General features: G+C 44.1%; 1 protein-coding gene across 36 annotated transcripts in view; it reads right to left on the bottom strand.

The window, feature by feature from the left end:
• arvcfb (ARVCF delta catenin family member b) overlaps positions 1-24004 on the bottom strand; it is a 157485-nt gene that overhangs the window by 78369 nt on the left and 55112 nt on the right. For 10 of the 36 annotated variants that reach the window (XM_040196569.2, XM_078087568.1, XM_040196570.2 and 7 more), the window contains exons 3-5: positions 19462-19557; positions 15203-15290; positions 14030-14250 (exon numbers count right to left, since the gene is read on the bottom strand). In XM_040196569.2, the coding sequence (XP_040052503.1) occupies positions 14030-14221 (192 nt within the window). In that variant the 5' untranslated portion in view covers positions 14222-14250; positions 15203-15290; positions 19462-19557. Of the gene's footprint in view, positions 1-3379; positions 3437-3892; positions 3935-4104; positions 4344-14029; positions 14251-15202; positions 15291-19461; positions 19558-24004 lie in introns of those variants that run through there. The other 26 variants (XM_078087584.1, XM_078087580.1, XM_078087578.1 and 23 more) reach the window with 7 other exon arrangements.

Below are 24004 nucleotides of genomic sequence, written 5' to 3'. Positions count from 1 at the left end.
ACAGATAGGAAGGTGTTTATTGGACACAGCTGAGGAAACCATGAATCCCACCCCCTTATAAACCAGGCTTCCCTATCTGTAGCCTGCAGACAAACAGTGAATAAAGAAGTCGGGGATCCAATTGATGGTCCTTTGTAGCCTAAAGTGTGTGCGTGCGCATATGTGTGTGTGTGTGTGTGTGTGTGTGCGCGCTCGTGTGTTGACGATAGAGCGGGCTGACGCCTTCCTCACACCTCACCTCTGGAGAATTTAACGTATTTAGCAGCAGGAAAAGCACAAACTCTATCAGCCAAGAAGTCATTAACCAGTGATCGGATATTATACAAAATGCATGTTACGTTTTCAAGGATGTGCATGAACGTATGCATCCTTGACACGATTCACTCTCTGTGCGCCCTGCACACATTTTTGATAAGCGGCACAGTGTAACGCTGAATAGGTAAAAGAAACAAACAACAGCTCCAGCAACATAATGAGCCGCCATCTCATTAATGCGCCGCTTCTTATCCCCCTGCCTGCTTCCAAGCGTAGCAGCATGAAAGCATCCTCCTCTCACATCCCTTTTTTAATTCCATCAGCGTGATGATGAAAGCTGAGAGGGCATGATGGTCCTCGCCAGTGGTCAGACAGTGAGTGAGCGAAGGCATGGGCCTGCATCGGTCACGCTGTCAGCCTGCCAAATGGGTTAGGAGAGACAGAGGGGAAGCCAAAACAGAGGGGGGAGGAAGGGGGGGGGGGGGGGGGGGGTAGTGGCAAGGACCCCTAATGCTCACTACACACAGGACACAACCACAGAGTAAACACCAAATACCTGAGGGTGTGTTTGTGTGGTGCAGAGCAAAGAATGCACAGTGTACTATGTATAGTAAAGTGTAATACTTGCTGGGGTCAAATATTTTGCATATTTCTGAGGGTTTGTTTTAAGCCACTTGGTGGACCAGCTGTCTGGTATCGTGTGCTTTATGGTGGATGACCATCAATATATGGAGTAGGTGTGTGGAGGATATTTTCATTATACATTTTTTGATTCTTGTCATTAATTCAATTGTTGGTCGAATAAAACAAGCCGTATAAATATGTGTTCTGGGAAATTGTAATGAGGTTTTTCCACATTCTATTGATAAAACAATGAATGTATAAACAAGAAAATAATCTTCCAATTAGTCGACAATGATAAAAATTAAAGTAAAACTAAGTTTCTCCACAAATAATTACACAACTGAACCACTACAAGTCCCTGGGTTTAACAGAGATGTCCTAAAAGGTTTCTAATCATCTCTAAGTGGGAGCAGCCTAAGTAGCAAAAATGATGGTAAGCACGCTGAGGTAATGAAAATCTTCATATTGAGAACGACAAGTTACAAAACCCTGACCAGATATAAACAAATCCCAAGTATTAGTAAAGTATTTGACCGAAATCTAACAGGCTGGAGGGGCGGCGCTCATGTGAAGGTGCGTATGTGGCGTCAGCTGTTCACATGTAAAAACAGTTCAGGTTACTTTAGGACCAAAAACAGGCAGCGGGTGAGAGAAGCCGACGGGCGGAGGCAGGCGGATGGTGGGCAGAGTGGCAGATACTGTGACACGTGAAGCCCCGTTGTGTCACGGGTCACGCTATAAGGGCAGTCATGGGAACGGCATGCGAAACACGGGGAGCGCAGGCCGGGCTGTGCGGTGGGCGGGCCATCTGGTGTCACCAGCCACCTAGCACCGCACCATCACTTCTCGCCTCCAAAACACACTCACAACCCCCCTCCACCCCCGGCAGTAATATGCCCCTTTGCATTGTCTCCGTTTCCGGTCATTGGCGTTAGTCTCGTATGGCCTCCCACTCCCCCAAACAATGCCCCTCCTCATGCTCTACATGTCTGCAAATATTGATCTGCACCACATCTTCTGCAGCCACGAAAAGGAGGGAGCCCGAGGAACGGAAAGGGGGGGGGGGGGCGTGTGGCGACGGCCGCGCTGTCGAATAAAAACAGCTTGATGGGTTTTTTGTGAATTTTGGTAAGAAATCCGACGGCATCAACTGAGCGCTCGGTTGCTGCGGCTTACAGCCCCAGTAGTGACGTGCTGTCTGAAGACAAGACCTCCTTTAGTGGTTTTGTGAATCACTGATTTATTGTGTTGTTGTTCAGACGGGTCCGTTGGGTGTGCGGAGGAAGACCGTAGTTGCTTTTCGATAGACCTTGACAAAGTGATGACCGGCGGATTATTCATAATGTTTTCCTTTCTCCTTCACACAAAAAAATGTGCGCTTCTATTTTGTATGAGCAGAAGATGCAGCGACTATATTTGGAGGATTTGGGTATTAGCCTACTGGTCTAAAATGAACCATTTATATTTAACTCAGACGTGGTCTGGTGGAGGCTCCCCCACTAATTGACGGCTATGCAGTAATCTTCAGTGGGCTAAAACTCATTTACCCTAAGCTCTTCTGCGGCATTAAGATGAGGTCACAGATCAGCATCTCTCCCCTGGATATCACATTTCTTGAGTATAAAAACTGGTATTAAGCCATTGGACGCCCTGAAGGACGTATAGAGCGCAGCATGGAACCAAACCGACCGACAGTAGCTGAACTATTCCCCTCTCGTCCCAACAGCGATAACTGAGCTAAAGTAAGAAGAATGAAAACCAGAATAAATAAAAAAAAGGTGGGTGACTTTGATACACGACGAGCCCCGTTCCCCACACTGCGCTGCCCGAGCAGGTGCTCCATAGCTGAGGAATGTCCGGCCGAGTTGAAAAAGGTCACGCCGCGATGCTGTCCGCCCCCAACCCCCCCGAGCACGCCGGCTATCTCGGTCTGGAGGGGGGGGGGGGGTGTCTATGGGACCATTTCATCCCCTTCAGGGAATCCAAACAGAGGATGGGCAAACATTTGCCCAGCTTTTCATCCCTCAACACCCACTTCATGCGCGGCCTTCAAACTTATCAAAAAGAAGTGCGTGTGAGGGAGAAGGAAAAAAAAACCTGCTTCCCTTTTTGGCGGAGGCTCCTTCAGTTATCTGGTGGCACTCATCCATGGGGGGGCGACTGTTAATGTATTGTTATCAGAGCAACGTGGAAAGCTGACAGAATGTTTTTGTCTGCCAAACAGGGAATGTGGAACTCCACCCCCCCACCCCGGGCCCGGAGGAGAGCGACGCTGACGGGAAGCTGACCTTATTCAATCAGGGAGGTAGGAGGGGGGGGGAGAGGAGGTTTGGGATGTGTGTCTTTTTCCCTTTTTTTTTAAAACTTCTGAGCGCTGCCAAGCTCGGCGGGGAAAACAGCGCTGTGATGGTGTGGGCTGCCTGGTGGATGCGCTTCAAACACAGGAAACACTTCCAATAATATATGCACATCATGGTCTGGTACGCACACACACACTTACCCACACCGACACAGTGGCACACTCACAGGAGCTAACAAAAGCACATTCCTGCAGAATCTGTGTGCGAGTGAAAGAGAAAAACAGGACTTTAATGCCATGTCTCTCACACGTCCACCACCGACAGCCCAGAGGCTATAAATCGTGGCGACGAACTTTCAATAGTCCACCGCTTGTCCAGTGATCACAGCAGACACTCTATAGGTGGAACTTACACGTCTGATCCCAATCAGTGTGTCAGGGAACTCATAAGTCAAAGCACTGCCACCCTGCAAGACAAGCCCCCCCCCCACCCCCAACACACACACACACACACACACACACACACACACACACACACACAGGACCACCACTACACGTATCGCACGGTCATGACTATTTACAGCATGCAATGGTCGCTAAGTGGTTGAAGTACTGGTCCTTTCTGATGTCCTCCAGCCGCCTCCATTCATGCATATTGCATACACGCGTGCACACAGCCATACGTGCACACGCACGTTACACTCTCACGCGTACATGTCGTTGTGAAGGACATCGATCCGTCTGAACGTAGCTGCTCTGGTGTGTTAAAAAAAAAAAAAAAAAGAATAAAAAGACATAAAGAGCGATGATCCAGGGACAGAAATGTGAGGAATGCAACAAAATCCGTAAAACAACGAAGAAACAATTCAGAGGAAGAGCAGAAGAGTCAAAGCGGCTGGAGATACGATGAGAGGAGCCGCACTAACCTGTTTCACTTCAGCAGGCATGGTCGACAAATCCCCCCCTTTCGTTCCAGGCAAAAAAAAATTAAAAACAAATGTGCGACAACTATTTCCTGGTGTTTGGACACAGTCCCTTCCCTCCCGGTGTATTTACGTTGAGTTCTCCCCCCTGTGAGCGCGGAGGCAGCAGCTCAGACGCAGGCAGCCATCCTCTGCTCAGCCGCGTCGAGCCTCGCGCAGTTAGCGACGGGAACGCCGGAAGTGGGGCGCTGTGCACCTTTTACAACAAAGGCGCACCCGTTACACGTGGCTTTTTGTTGTTACGTCGCATACGATATTTCGCACTATACGCTAGCAGCGATTTGGAAATCATATTATAGCTGATGTTAATACTGTGGTGTAGCCCGGCGCATCCCGTGTCCACATATATAAAAAGGGTCTGTTTTGGCTTACAGAACTTGATTTAGTACACAATTGCTGTTGCCTCTCGTGCAAGTTGTGTTTTCAGGTCAAAAATAAAGATTAATTAATAACTTATTTTCATCACTTCAAGCATGAAGCCAGGTAATTTTCCCAAAACAGTTGCATAATGGTATTGGCCATAATGGAGGTCTACGGGTAACACATAGTCCTATACCATGTACAGTTTAAATAGTCTAAAGGGCACTAAGTATCTTGAGTGAAACATATTGAAAGCATATGAAAACAGAATGGTCGACGAACGTGAGCATGAACGCCGAATGTTTTTTTTTTTTTAGAAGCAGTCATGCTTTTATTTTGAAGGTAAAATCACCTTACATCCAGTGTAATCCAGTGCCTTTTTCTTAGACTGGTTTTACACAGCTGAAAAAAGAAACCCAGCTTTCTCTTTTCCAGAAATGCTGTACATATGTAGGGAATGGAAAGAGATGGGGAGGAGGGGATGGGGGGCAAAGGCGGCCGTTGCTCCCAGCAGAATGACCCCTCGCTAACGAAAGCAGAGATCCGAGAATGGGACTGGAGTTCACCCAAAATGTGTTCACGTTTGCACGCACACACACTAACTCAACAAAAAGAGTTAGCCAGAGGGAACAAAAACCTCTGGGGCTGAGGGCAGGATGGGGGGGAGGCGGGGAGGAGGGGTATAGAAAGAAGGGTTCCCAGACAGGCAGCAGGAGATGGAAGTGTAGAAGCTCTCTCCTCTATCTCTCTATACCTCAAACCTCTTCTCCTCTCTCTCTCTCTCTCTCTCTCTCTCTCTCTCTCTCTCTCTCTCTCTCTCTCTCTCTCTCTCTCATTGGGTCTATGTCTGGCATCTTCAGTTGGGGTGGGACCAGCTCCCTCTATGCACTCCAGCTGCGTCCGTCAATCCACCGACCCCTCCCCCTTGTTGGCATAGACAGATAGAGAGAGACGAGGAAAAAGAAAGGGAGGTGGGAGGTAGGGGGGACGTGGGGGGGGACGGGTTCACACACAAACAAAAGTTGGCCCTTTTGAGGGAAAGGCACCCAATACTCTGCACATTTTTACACCCTACACACACACAGCCCCTTTTATCCGCCCCTTTGTCCCGTGGCTCCCTCTGCACTCGATATAAGGGGGAGGTGGGACGTACGTGGAAGAATTCACATTCAAATATCTATGACTGTGACCGAGACTGTCAAGGAATGCTAATCCACTAACGCAGATGGAGGCCTAACTATGGACGACTTCGAGAGACGTTCGGACTGACAGAAAAAGAAAAAGAGGCACGAATGACTCGACTTAAAAGAAAGAAAAAACAGAAAAAGGAGAAATCCCAAACGGCTGAGGTTTCGCATTCCACAAGCCTGGTATTTCGTCCCCCTGAATGTCACTGCTCCATTTGTTCTTAATGAAAGAACTTGCCCACCCTGCACCATTAGATCTACTATTTACTTTTCAACAATACCATTAACAATTCATGCAACAAACATTTCGTCCAAAAAGGTTTACAACTCAATGTGCGGAGCATTACTTTCTCTAATGTTATTTGCAATATCACTTTCCATTTAAGACACTAAACCATTGAGTGAGTTTGATGGCCCTGTTTACAAATCCATTAAGTGCTTTGGTATTCTCATGGGAGCAGATTAGAAGCAGTAGTCGTAATTTCCTCAGTCTATGCGTGTTTTTGTCTGGGACCAATTCATAGTTTTATGTCGTGTTTATTGTTTGATGGTACATCTGCCAAATTTCAGTCACATAACACTGAGGCTGTACTGAGCGTTTGCATTATTTAATGCTTTATTACTTAATTACAATGCAATAATAAAACTATTTTGTGACTGCACGGTTTCCCTTGATACCTTTCTGGTTTAGCATGTTAATATATTACAATTTACCATTAAAAACAAAGTATAGCAGAGGCTGGCGGGAATGACAATGGTTTGGTTTCCATGGTATGATCCTGCTGGACTGCAGGTTGAAGCATCACCAAAGTGTTTACAACTCACCCAGAGCGGGACGGAACATTTCCTGTGATTCCGTTTGACAGTAGTTATAATATAAAGTCAAAATAGACAGGACTGTTAAACTAAATACCCCACAAAGTATCATCAATATTTCCTTTCAAAATGAGTTTGAAATCCCAGGTCTGTGAATCCCAGTTCCTGTCAGATGAAAAAGCTTTATTCTCTTGAGGATAGACGGGCCTTGTAACATAAATGTACAACGTGTATGAATAATCCAGGAGTCGTAATCAAAGCTCCTGAAGTCTGCTCAACTCTGTCACGACGTACCGGGTTAAACAGATGGTAGCAAGGTTAATTTTTAGCAGCAAGGTGTGCTTTGACAGCCAGAAACCTCAATGAAGCTGCATCTGCTAAAATCGTGTTTTTCACTTCCACTCAAGATGCCAGATGTGTAGAAGAAACAGAGAAAGACAGAGGAGCAAAAGCCTAGGCAGAAGAAAGTCTGCGGTGTATGTGTGGTATTTCAGTATTAAAACAAAATAGTGTTTTTTTAATCTGCAGTTTTAAAAAGAGACTTTAATGGAATCTCAATGGAAAAGTGCTTCAAACGAGAAGACAGTGAGTTCTGAGAAATATTATAAAGCAGGTCCACTAAGAATGCATAAAAAAAGGGCATTTGACTTTGCAGCTCTAAATTCTGTAAGTCGATCACAGCCTGAGCGGGACGTGGGCCTTAAAAAAAACAATAAATAAATGTGTGAAAATCTCCAGCATCAGGATGATCTACTGTTCATTGTCACAATGGACCGGCTTGCAGAAAAAGTCATCATCTAATGACTCTTACTGTCATGTTTTATTTTATTTTCCCCTTCCAAAATGCAAAGGCTTGGAGTCCAATTGTATTGGGGGGCTTTTGTCCTGCAAAATGCAATTTCCCCTTCATTAAGGGGCATACAGCTGTTTAAATAACATTACTTCTGATCAAAAGGTTCTATTTTCTGTTTTCACGATGCCATGCTGTGATTGCACAGCAAGGTTTAATTCAACTATGACTGGATTAGGCCTTTCTCCGTTTTCATCTTCTCATGCGTAATTGGGACACTGAATGAGTGACAAACAACTGCATCGTATTCAGTCTAAGCCTGGCATGCAAGAAATTACATTACATTACATTACATTGAGTTATTACAGCCGGTTTGTCAATCAAAACATCTGAAGACCAAAAGGATGAGTTTTTAATTGAGATTCAACCTAAAAAAGTTTTTTTATACATATACACACACATATATGTGCCGGGTATATATTCACATTTTTTAGCTTGAGAGGACAGAGTCCTCCCTTTCGCACATCCCTGCCATTACAAACACTCTCTGAGAGAACTACTCCGAGACACTCCAGTTCAATCACCGTTTTTTACACCAATTTACATGATCTTTTGACAGAGTGTGTGGGCAACTTAGTGATACAAAACTGCAACGGTGTGCGAATTTTTACAGTCTGCCCGACAGGGAAGCGTGAAATCAGCACTCACCCACAGTGCAAAGCCAGTAGATGTGTGGGTGTTTCCGGTCTTAGAACTCGCATTCTCTCTACTCACCGGCAGAGGGCGACTCCTCCGGCTGTTAAAGTAAATCTGATTTTATGGACGTCCAAGATAAAAATCACCCTACAGCTTACTTGATTTATCATCTCAGTAAACACTGCATTGTTCAAAATGTTATGGTCTCAACCGCTAGTTTCAACGTTCATTTGGTAAATCATGGTCCGTTTTAAAATACACCACAAAGCGTAATGTCGGCCAACTCGATTCTTCAAAACGTCCTCCACAAACCAAGGGGTGACGTCATGATGATTCCGTCAACTTAGTATCTACAGTGGGGTCAGTGTGGGTCTTGAGGGGACTATTACAACCTGATCTGCCTGCCATAGCGGTGTTTTTTTTTTTTTAAGATGCAGAGTTTGAGCTTTGGAAGGAACTGTGCTCTATCATCCAAACACTTTACTTACGTCTACTTGCTCCTATTTTTAAATCAAACAATCTGGGAACACGGTTGTGCAGTTTATGCTGCAGAGAGCACCACGTTGCAGTAACCTTTATTTAGGAACACACTGGGTGGGGGAATCGAAAAAGAAGCATTCAGCACCTTTTGCCATTTGTAGTCTCAAGCAATGTTGTGTCCGACAAAGTCTGAATTTACTCCTGCACACCTCCCAAAACAAGGCTCAGCGTTGACGCTGTTGCCTCATTTGATGAGCATTTACGTGCTTGTACGTCAAGTCGTAAAATTGTCGCACCGGCATGTTAAACTTATGCGGATAATTAAATCAAGGCTTTGAAGAGCACCTCCAGCCATCCTCCACAATCTGTTCTCAATCTAGTTTTGTTGTCAGTTGAAAGGGCACCAAGCCCTGTTTGGTTATCCTGCTGGACACTGGGGAGGGTGAGGTCACATTCCTTTGGTGGCTCTGTGAAGGTGAGGGTCTGTATTTTAAACACATGGGCTGTAATTCAGTCTCCCAACTTAGCAAGTAAGCGGTCTATTCAAACTACCTCGGTCAGTTTTCTTGAAACTTCTAAACCGGGGATGTGCCCTTCGATGGTAAGGAGGCTCCCTGTTCACCTATGCGAGTACATAGAGAGAGTGTCTGGTAAAGGAAACGAGAGCAGTGTTGTGATACCCCTCTTAGTGCTTTTAGTGCGCATAATGGTTTAATGGATTGTGATCAAATGGCAGGGAGGTGCACCAGGACGGGCATTAAGTCCAATAGCGTTGGGTCTGATTTGAAGGATGGAGGTTCGAGCAACCCCAAAGGAATATAAATAGCTCACAGTACAAAAGGCTTTGCTGCTAACCCCCCCCCCTCATGTCACCATAACCCTATTACTCTGTTTGTCTGCACAACCCCAACCTTGAGTAAAAATTCCTGTCCTGCCACGTTAGACCCTGTACCAGGCTGAGACTCACTCCCACCTTAGCCGTGTGATTCATGGGCCATCGCCTCAATCTTCACTCCTAATGTTGAAGTGGAGTGAATAAAAGATAACTTAGAACATAAATGGCAGCTCTGTTCAAATTTAACCAACGTGGCGGGAATAAGCAAGTTGGGTTAGCCCTTTAAATGTTTAAAACATTTATTAGATTTGTAAATGGATTGCATTGCCTTTAGAGACCTTGACATGCCCACGATTGTTAAAGAATCCATTTCTCCAACAAAACCCCGGGGCGTCTGCATCTGCACAGGGCTTTTACGGTCATAAAATAATAACACAAATTATTGGTTATGATTATAAGTAATCAGGGGGTCACACAGGAAAGAAAAGACTGGAAATCACCACCACCCCCACAAATGAGAGCAGAAATATTGGCAGGTTTTTATTTTCATAGTGAAGGAAAAGTAATAAAATAATAATTACATAAAGACGAGTTCTACTAGTGATGACACTGAAAAGTAGTGTCACGTTGTTGCCAGTTGTGTAATATTAGTTCAACATCAATTCAGACGCGTAACCAGGCACAGGACAAGGACGAGGACAAAGAAGTAAAAATGATACTTCAGCCAAAGATGTAAAGCATTGAAATAAAGTCCCACTAAACATCATGGAAGAAAGCTGTGAAAGTGCCTCAAGTCAGTTGGAAAAAAAGTCAGTATTGTGACAAACAACCAGCCATAAAATCTTTGATAAATTGCATTATTTAAAATGTTTTATAGCACAACACTCCTAATAGGACCAAGTAACCTTTAAACTGATGCAGCATGATTAGGTCCTCCATAGGGAAACAGGGAAAACGAGCACCAACAAATGAGCTTGTAAAGGGGACGTTTTTTTTGCAGGCTGATCTACATCGAGGAAAGTGCTGTGGGAGGGTACGGGAATTATGTTGCATACAAAAACAAACAAAGGCGACATTTTCTCACCGAGGTAATTAGGGTGTTCACGGGAGGAGAGGAGCTTCCTGATGGCACGGCGAGGGATGGAGACAGGCGAAGATCGAGGAGGGAATGGGGTTAACTAAGCCTCATTGTTAAGCAGGTGATTTACGAGGGTACAGGGCCCCCCGAACTGGAGGGATAGATCTTCTGTCGCTATAGCGCCCTCGGGCCCTTTGTTTCCATTGTGCCGTGAAAGGGCTGGAGGGGTGGGTGGTGGGTGGTGGGGGGGTCTGTGGGGATGAAAGCGGGTGGAGGGCGGTTGGAGCGATTGTTGGTAGAGGGCTGTGGTGCCATCGCAGGGCCGTTGCCTGTGCCTCTGCACCACAGACAGCAGCACAGATCAAAGGCTGCACTGTTCCCTCTCTCTAAACCTCACAAGCCTTTGAAAAACTTCCCACAACATTTGCACCGGGGTATAATGTGCCTCCGAAATGCTAGGAGCCCGCTGAATAGCATCTGAATACCAAACAGCAACATATAATAATACCCAGAGTAAGATAGATTACCCAGGGTTGGCTTGTGATCACGGCCGGATGATTTTAGGCACCAAAAGATGGAATCTGCGCACGTGCCGGGCCGCTGGTAGACAGATTAGGTGTCTGGTTTGTACGAAACCAGGTCACTTTCTCCCTCAAAGTGCTGTCTGCCTCCATGTCACCATTTGACCTTTCAGAAACTCTTTGAGATGGTTCCTTCAGGCAAAAAACAGGAAAACACAATATCGAATTGAGAAAGGGAATGATCTTAGCACGTGAGCATGTTGGGGCTGTCGGAGATGCAGATTGAAAGGAGCCTCAGTCCGTGTCACTGAATCTCTACAGATAATTTCATCAGAAAAGCTAATGCAGTGTCTGACAGTGTTGTTTGTCACAGGACGGCGCAATACAACCACTCTGATTCTCGGCCATGGCCGCAATTCATATAGTGTAATATCTGAGCGAATGAGGGTCAGAATTGAGTTAATAAGGTTTTAGAAAGTAGGGCAGTGCTGTTTACATGAACCTCTCCTGCACTTACTGTTCCAATACAAAGCGGTTTGTGGTTATTTACCTTTATGTACCTTGTGTTAACATCATATCAAAAATCATGAAATTATGTTTGAAATACGTTGAGCCACAATATTATTTAGTAGTGTGAACTTAAACAAGGTGACACATGTTCATGTCACAAAGTGATTTATCTGGATTTGGGACCGTAAACACAATTATACATCATACAACAGTGAATAGGTGGCTTTTTAAGCCAAAGACCACATGGAACTCTTGAAAAGCTTCAACCATAACGGTTCACAGTCTCCAGGAACACTACTGTGGCATTTTATGAGGCCCAGTGATGCTTTAAATTGGCCGCTAATTCCAGCATGGCAATGTGCCCATGAATTCCCCTTTCATAGTTTTAGTGTTTTAGCATACTACCGTACAATAACTTGTCACTAAACACAACGTAAAGCTTAAAGACTGATGCAAATATAATCTTCATGATTTTTTGAATAACCATGCCATAGAACAAATTCAATATAGCATGACAGCATCCAGTATTTGCTGAGATTTCCCCATATTTCATCTTTCAGTTTGGACCAAAGTGGAAGACCGACCCCCATTTGCCATTCTTGGTGCCGCGCAGTTTGATTGGCAGAAAACTTCCTGTTATGCAACAAATTGAACGTTCACATGAACATTAGCCAGAAGATTTATCACCAAACTCAACTCGGAAAGCTACAAATCTTCTGACTTTGTATTTGAGGCGGAAATGACTGCTATATTCCCATATAATAATGTCACACCATCAATAAATGATTTATTTGCGTCATTGGGCTGCGTGCCAGGCCCATGCATCACCCCGCGTCCAGGCTGGTCTGGACAGAAGGGCCTGAATTGTTAAACTCAAGAAACTGTGTCTGGAGGCTGGATGAAAGAAACGAGTAGTTTAGAGTTTCAGAGAGACCAATCATAAAGTGATGCGCTGATACGTGTAAAGTAAAGTCTGCGTCAATCTGAACTAAAGACAGCTTGTTTATTTGCTGCCCACTCGGTCTGCTCTGACTCTCCGGGGCGCCCGAGTTGAGAAATATAAATGACAATAGATTAAAGTGTAAGGACCCAATCTGTTGAAAAAATGAGCACCTTGGAGCAAAGCACTCTTTAGATTAGTGGTTTATCATTCAATCAATCATGGTCCACTTTTCCTTTTCTGACTTTAAATAATGGCAGGCCTCATTGAGTCTGACCCTTGGGTCGTGAATCCAAGCCCTGTGATGCTGATCCACAATCCATTTGAGTCTATCGTGCAGCCTGAAAGGAGTGTGTGGGTTATGTTATGTGATCCGTGAGTGAGTCACAAGAGAGACTTAATACCACACGTTCTGTTTGTGAGACTGACAGAATGATGTTTGGTTAGTTAATTGAGTCAATTTAATTTCTTCTCAAACTACTTGACATTGTCAAGGGATAGTCAAGTGTTCGCTATGGGAATTCAATTTTCTTTAAAAACATATACATGTATATACGTCTCTTTCCGATTTCTATTCTCTGGGGCCCAATGGCATCATGTGACAGAGTTGTAATTCCACGGTTATACTACTTCAAATCCGCTTTTGTATCCTTCACCTCCTTTTTCTGGGAGCTTGATTGTAGGGAGGCCACGGCGGCTTGTCTACTTTCCTTTTTTTCTCCAGAGTTGTGTAGAAAAGTGGCAGATTACCCCTTGTGGTGGGCGAGGGGATGAGGAGTTTACTTTAACCTGGCATACCTTCCCTGCATCCTCATTATCCCTTCATGAGGCCAGATTGGCAGCAAGCACTTTACATAAGTACGCTGACACAACGGGGGACAAAATTTGAATGCAGGCAAATACAACCGCAGGTAAAGTTTAATCTCTGCTGGTCTTGCTATATCAATAATACATGAGACTGCCTTCTTCGCTGTGATTAAAGGTGATGTAGCCTGGTCCTACAGGTGCAGCATCGCCAAACTGTGCTTTCAAATTCAGGTTAGTAAAACATGTGCAAAGCCTTGGAGAGTTTCCTTCTTTCTCGTGTGAATCGGTTGCTGTGATTGCTGACATTCTTAGTCTCATTTCTACATCTTCCTTCTCCTGCAGAAGAAGCCGGCATTGGCAGGAGCCTTGGCAGAGATTCTAACAGACACTGGCCAGAGCTGAGCAACATGCCACATCCCATCAGCAGCACCAAATGGCAATATCAAAGACCAGTGGGCAGAAGGAGGAGGATTGAATGGTAAACTGTGCCATAAAAGGATGAGACGAAAGAAAAACAGAACGAGAGGTTGAATCTCATCAACTCGCTTTAAGAGATGAGTCACCGCAGAAATTATTAATTCACAATCCACGACAGTGGGTTCAGACAAAGGGAACACGTTTACCAACTCACAGAAAAGTGGAACAGAGAGACCGTTGAGCCCCACCGATGGTAAAAAGGCGATGACTGTGAGCAGACAGGACGGCGTGATGATCTTGGAACGGATGGAGGGACGGGGGGGAAGGCGGGAGGGTTGTCGCTTTACAGCGGTTGCCAGCGATGGCCGACACAAGTCGGTTGAAAAATGACGGGAGACGGGGAGTCGGCCAAATATGCTGGCATCATTTACCTGCATCACCACCTGCTGCCACGCCGGCGGCTGGATGGTAGGCGGGTTGGGAGGAGCGGCGGAGCGCTCCAGCTGCAGCGTGACGTTGCGACGCTCCTCCTCGAGGGCTCGGGTCAGCTGCTCGAAACGCTCCTCCTGCTCTTTCACCGAGGCCAGGATGCTGGCGGCCGAGCGAACGTCATAGTCCTCCATGTCCAGTGTTGAGACGCAGTTGTACAAATCTTCCGTGTAGGGAAGGGAGAAGAGGAGGGGGAGGTTGGAGGTTGGAGGGGGCACCAGGTCATTATTGACACCATGACCCAACATGGGGGGGAGGATCAACTTATATACAAGTTCAAAGTCAAATACAAAACTTACTTATGGGTCCAGTTGGGACATTGATGGTTTGACACACAGCCCAAGCTTTATATAATGATCGTGATGAGTGAAATGAAGCAATTAAGTTGGCTGATTTCTTGCTTTCTTGGGCCAATACGCAGAAGAGACAAGCTCAAATTCTCCCCACAAAGGACAAGTACATGGGGAAGTCTCTGATACTCCAAGCTCGTCATTGCAAAAACATTAAAGAGGATGCTCGGCTGGATGCAAATGATGTATTTGATGTATTTGCTTAGGTTCAGGCCTTTCTTGTGATTAAGACAATCCTGGCACCACAATTGCAATTCGAAACCGTTCTGCTGTAGAACAAGTGCAGCAAAATGGAAACGTGATTCACCAATTACAACAAAGGGGAGTGAAACAGCACAGTGCACAATCACAAAAACAAAGAGTCTTGTTTTTGGGGCACCCAGAAGGCAGAAGGTGCATGATGTCACCCTTACAAATGAACATGTATAGCCAGCGTGGAGGAATGGCACTGTCATTGGATATGGTCATGCACGAAGCCACAACGCGATCTGACACACAAGCACTGTTGCAGGCATGAATTCAACACATGCCACCCATACGGACACCCGGCTTGGTGCCACACACACACACACACACACACACACACACACACACACACACACACGCACACATACACTCATAAACAATCATGAATTCTAGATTAACAGTTGCAAGCTACAATGTGTGTCACTCACACCATGATATCCATAGCTGATGGTGGCGTGATATCAAGGGGGTTGACAGCAGAATAACAAATGGAGTTGGAAATACCACAGAAATACAGACCTAGTAGATTAGTAGGCTGAGAGGTGTTAGAAAAAAGACATCCCCCACTCTAACAGAAGCAGAAGGAGGAGACAGCAAGAAGAGGGAGCTGGGAGAGAGGAGAAAAGTAAGCAAATGACAAGAGAGAAGAAGCCGAAAGGTTAAAACAGAAATACAAAAGTTACAAGCAACATATGCTTCTTTTGTGGTTTATGACCCCGAGTTGGATGAAACTTGTGCAAAAAGTATTTCAAAATTAGCATGTTATCTTTTTTATAAACTTTACTCAAAGTACATGACATGGTTTTATCCCAAAGTTCAAGGTGCGTCAGTTATAATTTAATCAATCAAATATTGGTTAAGAAGACTCAACACCAAATTACAACATTGACCAAAATTAGAGGGCTTCACAGGCCGGGTTGAACTTACGCCAGTTGGCATCATTTTAAAAACACTGGTGAGTTGAGTCCTTATGCCCAATATTTAGAGGCTGTACAACAAATGTGCAAGAAAAGGTTAAAGAGAGAAGGTCATCAAGAGATGGCAAATAAGTCAGGAGACACATTACATCAAAGCATAGTGGGGATTGTCCAGCTGATCTCGCCACCACACCACAGCGGGGGATGATTAATGCAGATTCAACCATTAGAATCTTAAACAGGTCGGATTACAGAAACAGAGTGTGTGTGTGTGTGTGTGTGTGTGTGTGTGTGCGCGCGCGCTCATGGACAGAATTCATTCTTCAATATAGGACCTGGCTGAGGCCTTTATTCCCTTTGAAGCACACAATCTCTCTTTGATGTTTGTTGAGCGCTGATCATTTATTTATCTGGAGAGGAGTCTCGTCTGACACGACTCTTCCTTCCCTCTTCCTCACAAAGGACTACGTGCTGAAAAGCCGGTGTTTTAAAAGTTAAACTCCACGTCCATGTAAATGAAAGAAAAGGTTCCTTTTTATCGCCGTAAGGTAAAGAGTATAGTTTACCTCTGCAAAGGAACATCGTCTCTCTCATTACTTTATTACTCATTACCAGTTTTTTTCAGTATCAAATCAGGAATGTATTTTGAAACATTGCTCTGCATGAAATACGCCTGAATATGTCTCAGACGGATATTAGTCATCCGCTGGTAGCTTAGTCTTTAAATGGCAACACTGCTGGGCAATGACTAGTTGCAAAAATAGAATCATTGTCTATTTCCAAAGCTGTCCGCTACTTGAGATAACCGAAAGCAACAGGGTTCCATGCCATGTTGATTGGCCGTACCTGATGACAGAGTCTAATTATTCCCACCCCGGGAGAATTAGGGGGCAACGTAGCCATGGCTTCCTGAGTCGCAGATGGAATAAAATGGAAGGCATGTGAGCTACGCGCCCAGCTTATCATTAAACGTCGACTTCTGGCCCTTCTTAAAATAGCACAGGGAGGGGCCTCAGAAGAATTCCCCTCTGACGCCATGACAGCCCTGTTTTTCTAAGGTCCATTTCAGCAGATGTTTGCTAATGGGCTGCTTCACGTGGGATAAGAACACAGCCACGGTCCGCACGTTTAACCCCATCCTCAATTACATACCGGAACGGCATACTTAGTCGGAACGTTATGTAACAGACACTTAAAGTACAACTTAAGGGGCAGGAAAGTCCTTGGTGGATGACTCCTAATGAGTGAAGAGGGGGGGGGGGGGGTGATCACTGATCAAACAGAGGATATTTCTTTTAAAAGAAAGGATTGGTCTTAAATCGCGCTACTCTTCAGAATTAAATAATTAATTAATCTAAGGGAAACTGTCTCATGGTCCATGTGCAGAAGCCACGGCGCATAACTGGCTGCTTGACTTGCACTATCGCACGGCGTTTAAGCACTTCAGCACAAACTGCTATTTCTAAAAATAGCCCAGTAGTAAATATATCCACACACGGCCACAGTTTTGAACGTGGATCCGCAGATGAGATGCAGCATTCGCATTACACAAAGGCTTGCTGGAAAATCCAGTAATAAATCCTTCGGCTCCTTATTCATTAAATCCATTGGACTCCCCTAAAACAAATCGATCAGCGACGAGACCCCCTCACCATAATACCCTCTCTGTTATAAACTGGCAAGCATGTAAGTGCTGCTATTATCAAGAACAGCTTTGAAGGAGCCAGCAGCTACGGGTCGGTTTTTCTCACTATATGACACTACAATTAAATCATCAAATAGGGCTTCAAGGGAGACTATGTCCTGTCTCCCTGAACTGAAACTTTGGTAATTCCACCACCAAGATTGTAGTGGTGTTTTCCATGGATAGGGAAACTTTGCTGTCTTGAGCAGCATGTAAGCAGTGAAGATAATTAAATTTGCCTACAACCAAATTCAGCTTACGGATTTAACATGGTTAAACATGGCGCTAGGTCAGCATCTTCCACTCTTTATGCTAATATACAATATATTCATATTTAAAGGACGAAATGAGAAGGGTGTCATCCTACTCAACAAGGAAAGCTAATTCCCAAATTCACCAAATACAAACTAATGCTTTGACTTTAATCTTGTTCCATGAGAGCGGAGACAGAACAGGACCATAGAGACGGAGCAGGCCGGCCACAGCAGACGTGGCGTGTGGCGCCTGTCTTGCGAGGAGTTTGAGATTAGGTTATTGGGGGGTCGGAGCAACAGATTGGGAGCTTTGGGATGAAGATAATTGAGCGTGAACGTCAGTCATTACTGAGTTAGAAGCCTTCACCTTATTGGGGACTATAGCCGGGTGGTGGGCTCCTTCCTTCCCCACTCACCACAAATTTGCCACTACCCAGAGGCTGTAATTGCGGCTCAAATTAATTCCTTGTGTAAACCCATCATATGGCCATCTGAGGACGCAGCTCTCAGTGGCACAAATGGGTACTTTAAAACACCTGCTCCTTTTCCAGCTGCACGCCTGTGGAAAAGGTGGACTTGAATCTACCCGCAATCTGCAGTCAGGAGGCAAATTGGCAACTGTAGCAGTATTGCTCTTTTAACTTAATTCCAAAGCCTTTCATTGCATGCTGTGAAGAGAATGTGTCAACGCTCTTACAGTTACGTGATTCATCATAACAATCTGCTGTTTAAGGAGTATGTTCTCACACATTTTTATGAGCTTTGCAACTCTTTGAAAGTGCTTCTCATGAACGTGAAAGTCAGTTGAAATTAGTCCCATGTATGAATAAAACCCCCATCCCTGGATGACTTGACAGCTGAGCATACGTGTTGTGATTTTTTAAAAGGATTTTGGTAATTGTAGCCAAGCCTTCAACAGTCCCAACAAAAAATGGCATAAACTTATATATTTAAGTTATTTATCATAAGCGACGTCACATAAAAAACAAACGCAGTCACCAGGAATGAATCTTCCACTAATCAAGTATTCCAGCCGTTGTTGCTTTGCAGAGCGTTATAGTGTGTTACAGAGTGTTAATTTGGGTCTTGCGTAGTGATGCCAGGATAAGCAAAGCTTAGCGAGGGACGTGTGGAGCCCACAGCGGATCACATTCACTGCCAGAAGAATAGAAATGTAGATGTTGTTTACCATCCATATTTTATTTCAGCATTTCACTTTTGAATCGAATGTGGGGGAACACCGACAAACACAAACACACACAAATGATATGCAAGCACATGCAGTACTCTTGTTGTCTTTAAAGAGAGATTTCAGTAGGATTCATAGATGCTCATATACTCCACCACAAAGTTCTGAAATTTTATCCCAATCCTTCATCGGGGACTATGACATGAGTTCTTATGTTATAAGCATCCAACAATAGAAAGGCTAAGGTTCAGAGTAAAGTAGCCTTTGAGTATTCATGAGATAATAAGTTGGCACTTGACTGTGGGTAGACGATAAAAGAAGCAACAGGAGGAGACAGTTTGTATTTTCTGGATGGTGACAGACGTCAAACACGCAATTACATAGTTGAGTCTTCCTTTAGAAACTGGACCAGAAGAAACAACCTCTCCTGTTCAGCTCTAAAATCCACTGTGAAGAGAACCAAGGCCGCCTTTCAACTGACGTTTACCTGAGCTGATTCAACAGCGGGAATTATTGAAATCAGAGCACATTTCCTGGAGGAAAAGCACCTGAACTTATTGAAAGAAAAATCTCACAAGAGTCTCGAGCATCAAAGTGAAGTGAAGTAAAGTGAGAAGATATGACAGAGCGAGTGAAGTCTTAAAAAAAAAAACAGTCAGGGAATGTAATTACTGCAATAATGAGCTGAACAAAGTCATTAAAGGAGGCAAGAGGTGGAGAGAGACAAAGTGTACCTTTGATGTCTGTGAGTTCCGTCAGACCACAAGCACACCGAGGACAGGCGTAGCTTCGTTACAGTCGACTCGTTTGTTCAGTCCGCCAGGGGAGATCTGTGGATTAAAAAAAAAACAAGGACAAAATTGTTCAGCCAAATTTAAGGGCTCTGAAGCAAAGACACGTATATAGTATAAGCTACACAAGAGCTACCGTTTCATCCTCTCCTGCCGATCACTTGTGGTATACCACAAGGCTCCGTTATAGCTACTTCCTCATTTCCACTAATAAATAATCTCTACTCGACTCCCTTTCGGTAGCAGGTGAATTTCTAGGTTGTGTTTTCCGTTGCTAACACTGCAATTGGTGGTTTGCGTTGATTTTACTCCACCGTCTAGTATCGGCAGTGCTAAAGAGGCATCATTTTTTTATTTTCTTAACACGTATTTCTTCAGAAATAAGTATTTTCATTTGGAGTTGGCTGATGTCCAAAATCAAAACACAGTCAATACTTCTCCAGATTCTAACATTCTGAGAGGATAGTTATTTCTGCAACAAAATCCAGCAGCTTCGGATGAAGTTATTTTCTGTCCAATACCGGATTATAAAAGTTACTCAAAGCCTTCAACAAAGCGATATGTCAACCTGACCTTAGTGTTAACACTCTACCACCTCAGAAACATCACACGCACACACCAAAAATAGACACCAGTGTACAATACTGGAGCGGAAATTGGTTTTGATGCTTCATACCATGGGGTGAATCACTGTGCCGTACACACCAACCCGTCCAGTGGCTCTGCCTTTGATTCCTGCAGAAACAAAAGGCTGGCAGCGAAACTGCTGGATCGACTGCACCCTTGAAGGTGTCACTGATGATGAAATCAAACGCTCCCCTACACACGCTTCCTCACAAGCCAATTTTAATTTAACGAATATGGGTTTTACAAGAGGTAATTGCTCCTTAAACGTTACCTCATACTTCAAGCAACACTTCCACGCTCTGGTTGAAAATTTGCTTTAAAAAAAACAATTCCCAAAATGAGGTCAACAGCAGTTCATTTAAAATTATTAGTAAGGCTTTGACATAACTGTGGTCATTCTGATTCGTGACAGTGATGTTCAGCAGAGAAAGTTACTGCATAGAGTAGATGAAATGTAAAAAAGAACCAAAGTGATTGACTTTTTTCCATTCATATTACAGTTTTTCCTTCACTGAAACTAGGACATCATCCTTGCGAATCCCGAAGAAGAAAATGGCCACTGAGTTTAAACTGGATGAATTCATCAGATTGACGATCAGAAACATGAACCACTGACTTAAGTTTAAATGTAAAGTCAGCTCTCCACATGATAAGTATCTCCAGATGCCGCTCTGACTTCAGGCCAACTTTAAAGCAGAGGTGGACTGAAACCATGTAATGTTTCATTAACTATGATCAGAAGACCCAGAGTGAGTTTTGTAAAAAAAAAAAGAAAGAAAAGAAACCAGTACAAAGTCCTCGCTCCTCTCTAGGTTTATGCTGGCTGTGGGATTAGAATATTTCTCCCTCTCCAGGGATTCCTGTCAGTGTTTACTTCAAGGACAGATAGGCTCTGAGCACCGAGGGTTTTGGTTACAAACATCAAAGGTGAAGCTAAGCCCGGCTGCATTAGTTATCACCTCGTCTCTCTCCGTCTCTGCTTTTGGACGAGACTTCAAATTTGCTCCTGAATGGGGATTATCTCGAGACACATTCGCGCCTCACTGGCAGCGGCTCGACCATTAAACTATTAAAATTCTATTCCGTTTAGCTGAATGTTCTTCATTCATGTGCTCTCTGAATGTGCTCTTGTGGTTTCTCCTTTAGTTTGACAGGACATCAGGACAACGGGCCGTTCTTTACGTTGATGGTGAAATGGACGAAAGGTGCTCGTGCCACCCTCAAGCTGATGAGAACGTCAAACTCCCGATACCCACATCCAATCTGATTTATTTGCATAGCAGTCAGATTCTTTTTTTTTCTTCAGTTTTTTGCTTCTTTGTTAACTATTTCCACCACTTAACAGTAATAACTTCAGAGCCCTCATTCAATATTTGCACTTCGTATCAGCGCCTGATGCCTCACCGGCTGCGCATTATGCAGACAATTGCATATTCAACAAAGACTTGTCCCCCTTCGACCCACATTGTTTGGAAAGCCCCCCCCAAGAGTAATTGTGTGATTTATAATGAATGCAGAGCGAGGGTTTACTCGCTGGCTGACTGTCTGGGCATGAAGGACTTTCTTCAGACGTCAGTGTTTCTGCACGCACACAAGGAAGAACTGCACTCACGTATTAATGACCCAATTGGCTAAAAAGAGATTTCTCACGAGCGTCCCTGCGTGCATGAAGGTAACATTTCGTTCATCCTCTGTGTATACAGGCAGCCGTTCTCGTCTTGCTTTGTCGATTAAGTTCCAAGAGAAACACACTTTCTCCCAGTTTATGATTGTTTTTGAAGTATCATCTTTGTTTTTGTTCAGAAAAGTGAGTACAAAACAAGTGCAGACAAGTACGTAACTACAAATACGACCCAGTAAATCATACAAAATCATATAAAAATAATTCCAAATTTCAAGGGATGAAAAGCAACCCGAGGAGCATAATTGGCTTAGACTGAAGAGTATCAAAGTGGGGAGCGAAGGTCCAGTAGGATGATTACACATGTAAGTGTGTGTGTCTGTGTGTGTGAGAGTTTGTGTCTGTGAGTTTCATTTATTTGAAGCCAAAACATGATTTTTACCCAAACTGAACAAGTAGTTTTGTTACATAAACAAAAAAGAAGTTTTTATTTTGTTTCAAAGCTTTTATTAGTGGAAAAATGAAATCTAAGTTGACGCAATAACATACTGAGCATGAGGATCAATCAGCAGAAAGCCGGTTGTTTGACTTCCCAAACTGACCCATACAGTATTTTCTGATTGAATGTCAGTGGATGCCAGTGACTTGGGAAACACATGTGATTCATTTTATTTATTGAGGAGCAGTTCATGATCTGCCCCCTCTATGAGTACAAATCTCCCAAAAGTTTCCAAAAATATCTTAGTTAGAGAGTTAGAAAGAGTTCTCACCTGACTCTCTGCAAGAAAACCACCATGTATCTATCAAGAAGTATATCTCATAAAACTGTTGGTCGAAACTAAGAGCTGTGCACAAAAAGCAACTCACACTCTCCAGCTTACTGCGCCGTAAGGAAGCCCCACTGAGGACACTGTACTGTATTGTTGCGCCTCTTATTGCATGTCATCCATTTAATCTCTTCTTTGGCTTTGCTCTTCTCACCTATAGCCTTTTCCACTGTACAGTCTAATAAAAACTGAAAGAGTTGCAACCTATTGCAGCTCGTTTGGAGCACCGTGTGCTCCGGCAGAATCCCCGACGGCTCTGTGTTTCCAGGTAATTGCACAAAGCAGAGGTAAGACACATTGTGCTGCAAAACGTTCCCACTGTGTGTGCAGGCTTGTGTTTTCAGAGAGCAGGCGGGTAATCTTATATTCCACGAGAAAAATTACAGTGCATTACCCTTAGTGCAGACAAACAGGCAGGCTTGCGTCAAACGAGAAAATGAGGCCGGCGTTGAGAGCTGACCTCGTCTCCTCGCATTCTAGGCAGGAAGACGGCAAAAGTAACATGAGATCACAGAGGAGCTTGACGGGTGGACGGGGAAAGATGAGTTTGTTTGTCCTCTGGTCAGTTTAGGGGTTTTCTTACACGTTCAAACAGCTGTTTTTTTTTACGGTTGAATTTGTCACAGATGCATCACAGACTGACTGTGATTAGTAATGCAATCTGCGACCTTGGTGTCATCACCTAACTATAACTCACGTATTAAAGAGCCAACGTGGGGAACCACAGCGGTCCTTGACCTTGCGGTCCTTGACTGGTGGTTGATAATAGATTCACCGGAGAGAAGAAAATATTGATATTATTCATACCTGAGTCTTAAGAGTTGCAGAGAAAACAAAAGCCACCCTCACATCCAGCACTGCAGCATCGATGAAGGTGACCTTAATGCTCTGAAAAGGCCCGTAGAAACCCACCCGCTTGTTAACTCGTTTAAACAAAACAAAGACATATTTTTATGGTGGTGCTTCTTAGGCCACACGAACCGTTGATTAATTCAGAATGATGAAGTGTGAAAAATGTTCGAATTCTTTTGGTCAAGAACGCAATCTCATTTACAATGCTGCTACAAGTACCAATGAGACTAAGAAATACAATCCACAAAGACGTTGAGGCCTTAAGAGACCAAAAAAAGCGCACAACCAAACTAATGTCTCTGTGAACCAAATACCTGCAAGTGCTTGATATCGAGATTATTTGTGCTTGGTATTTGGTTTTTCATGTACCACTTATTTAGACAGTATTGCTTTCTGGCTCTTCAGCCTCTCTACTGGATAAGCACAAAGGGTTTGATGGGATTCATCATTTTATAATTTAGTCTTTTATTACGGCGTAGTTCATACATATTTTATGCCTGTTATAAACATTGGTTGGGGAGGGGGGGGGGGGGTTCAGGAAGGTAGAGCATCAATATTC

The sequence above is a fragment of the Gasterosteus aculeatus genome, chromosome 13 (assembly GCF_964276395.1).
Source record: "Gasterosteus aculeatus chromosome 13, fGasAcu3.hap1.1, whole genome shotgun sequence".
Classification (NCBI taxonomy): domain Eukaryota; kingdom Metazoa; phylum Chordata; class Actinopteri; order Perciformes; family Gasterosteidae; genus Gasterosteus; species Gasterosteus aculeatus.
Note: the sequence above shows the minus strand (reverse complement) of the source record. Positions and strands in the feature narration are given on the sequence as shown.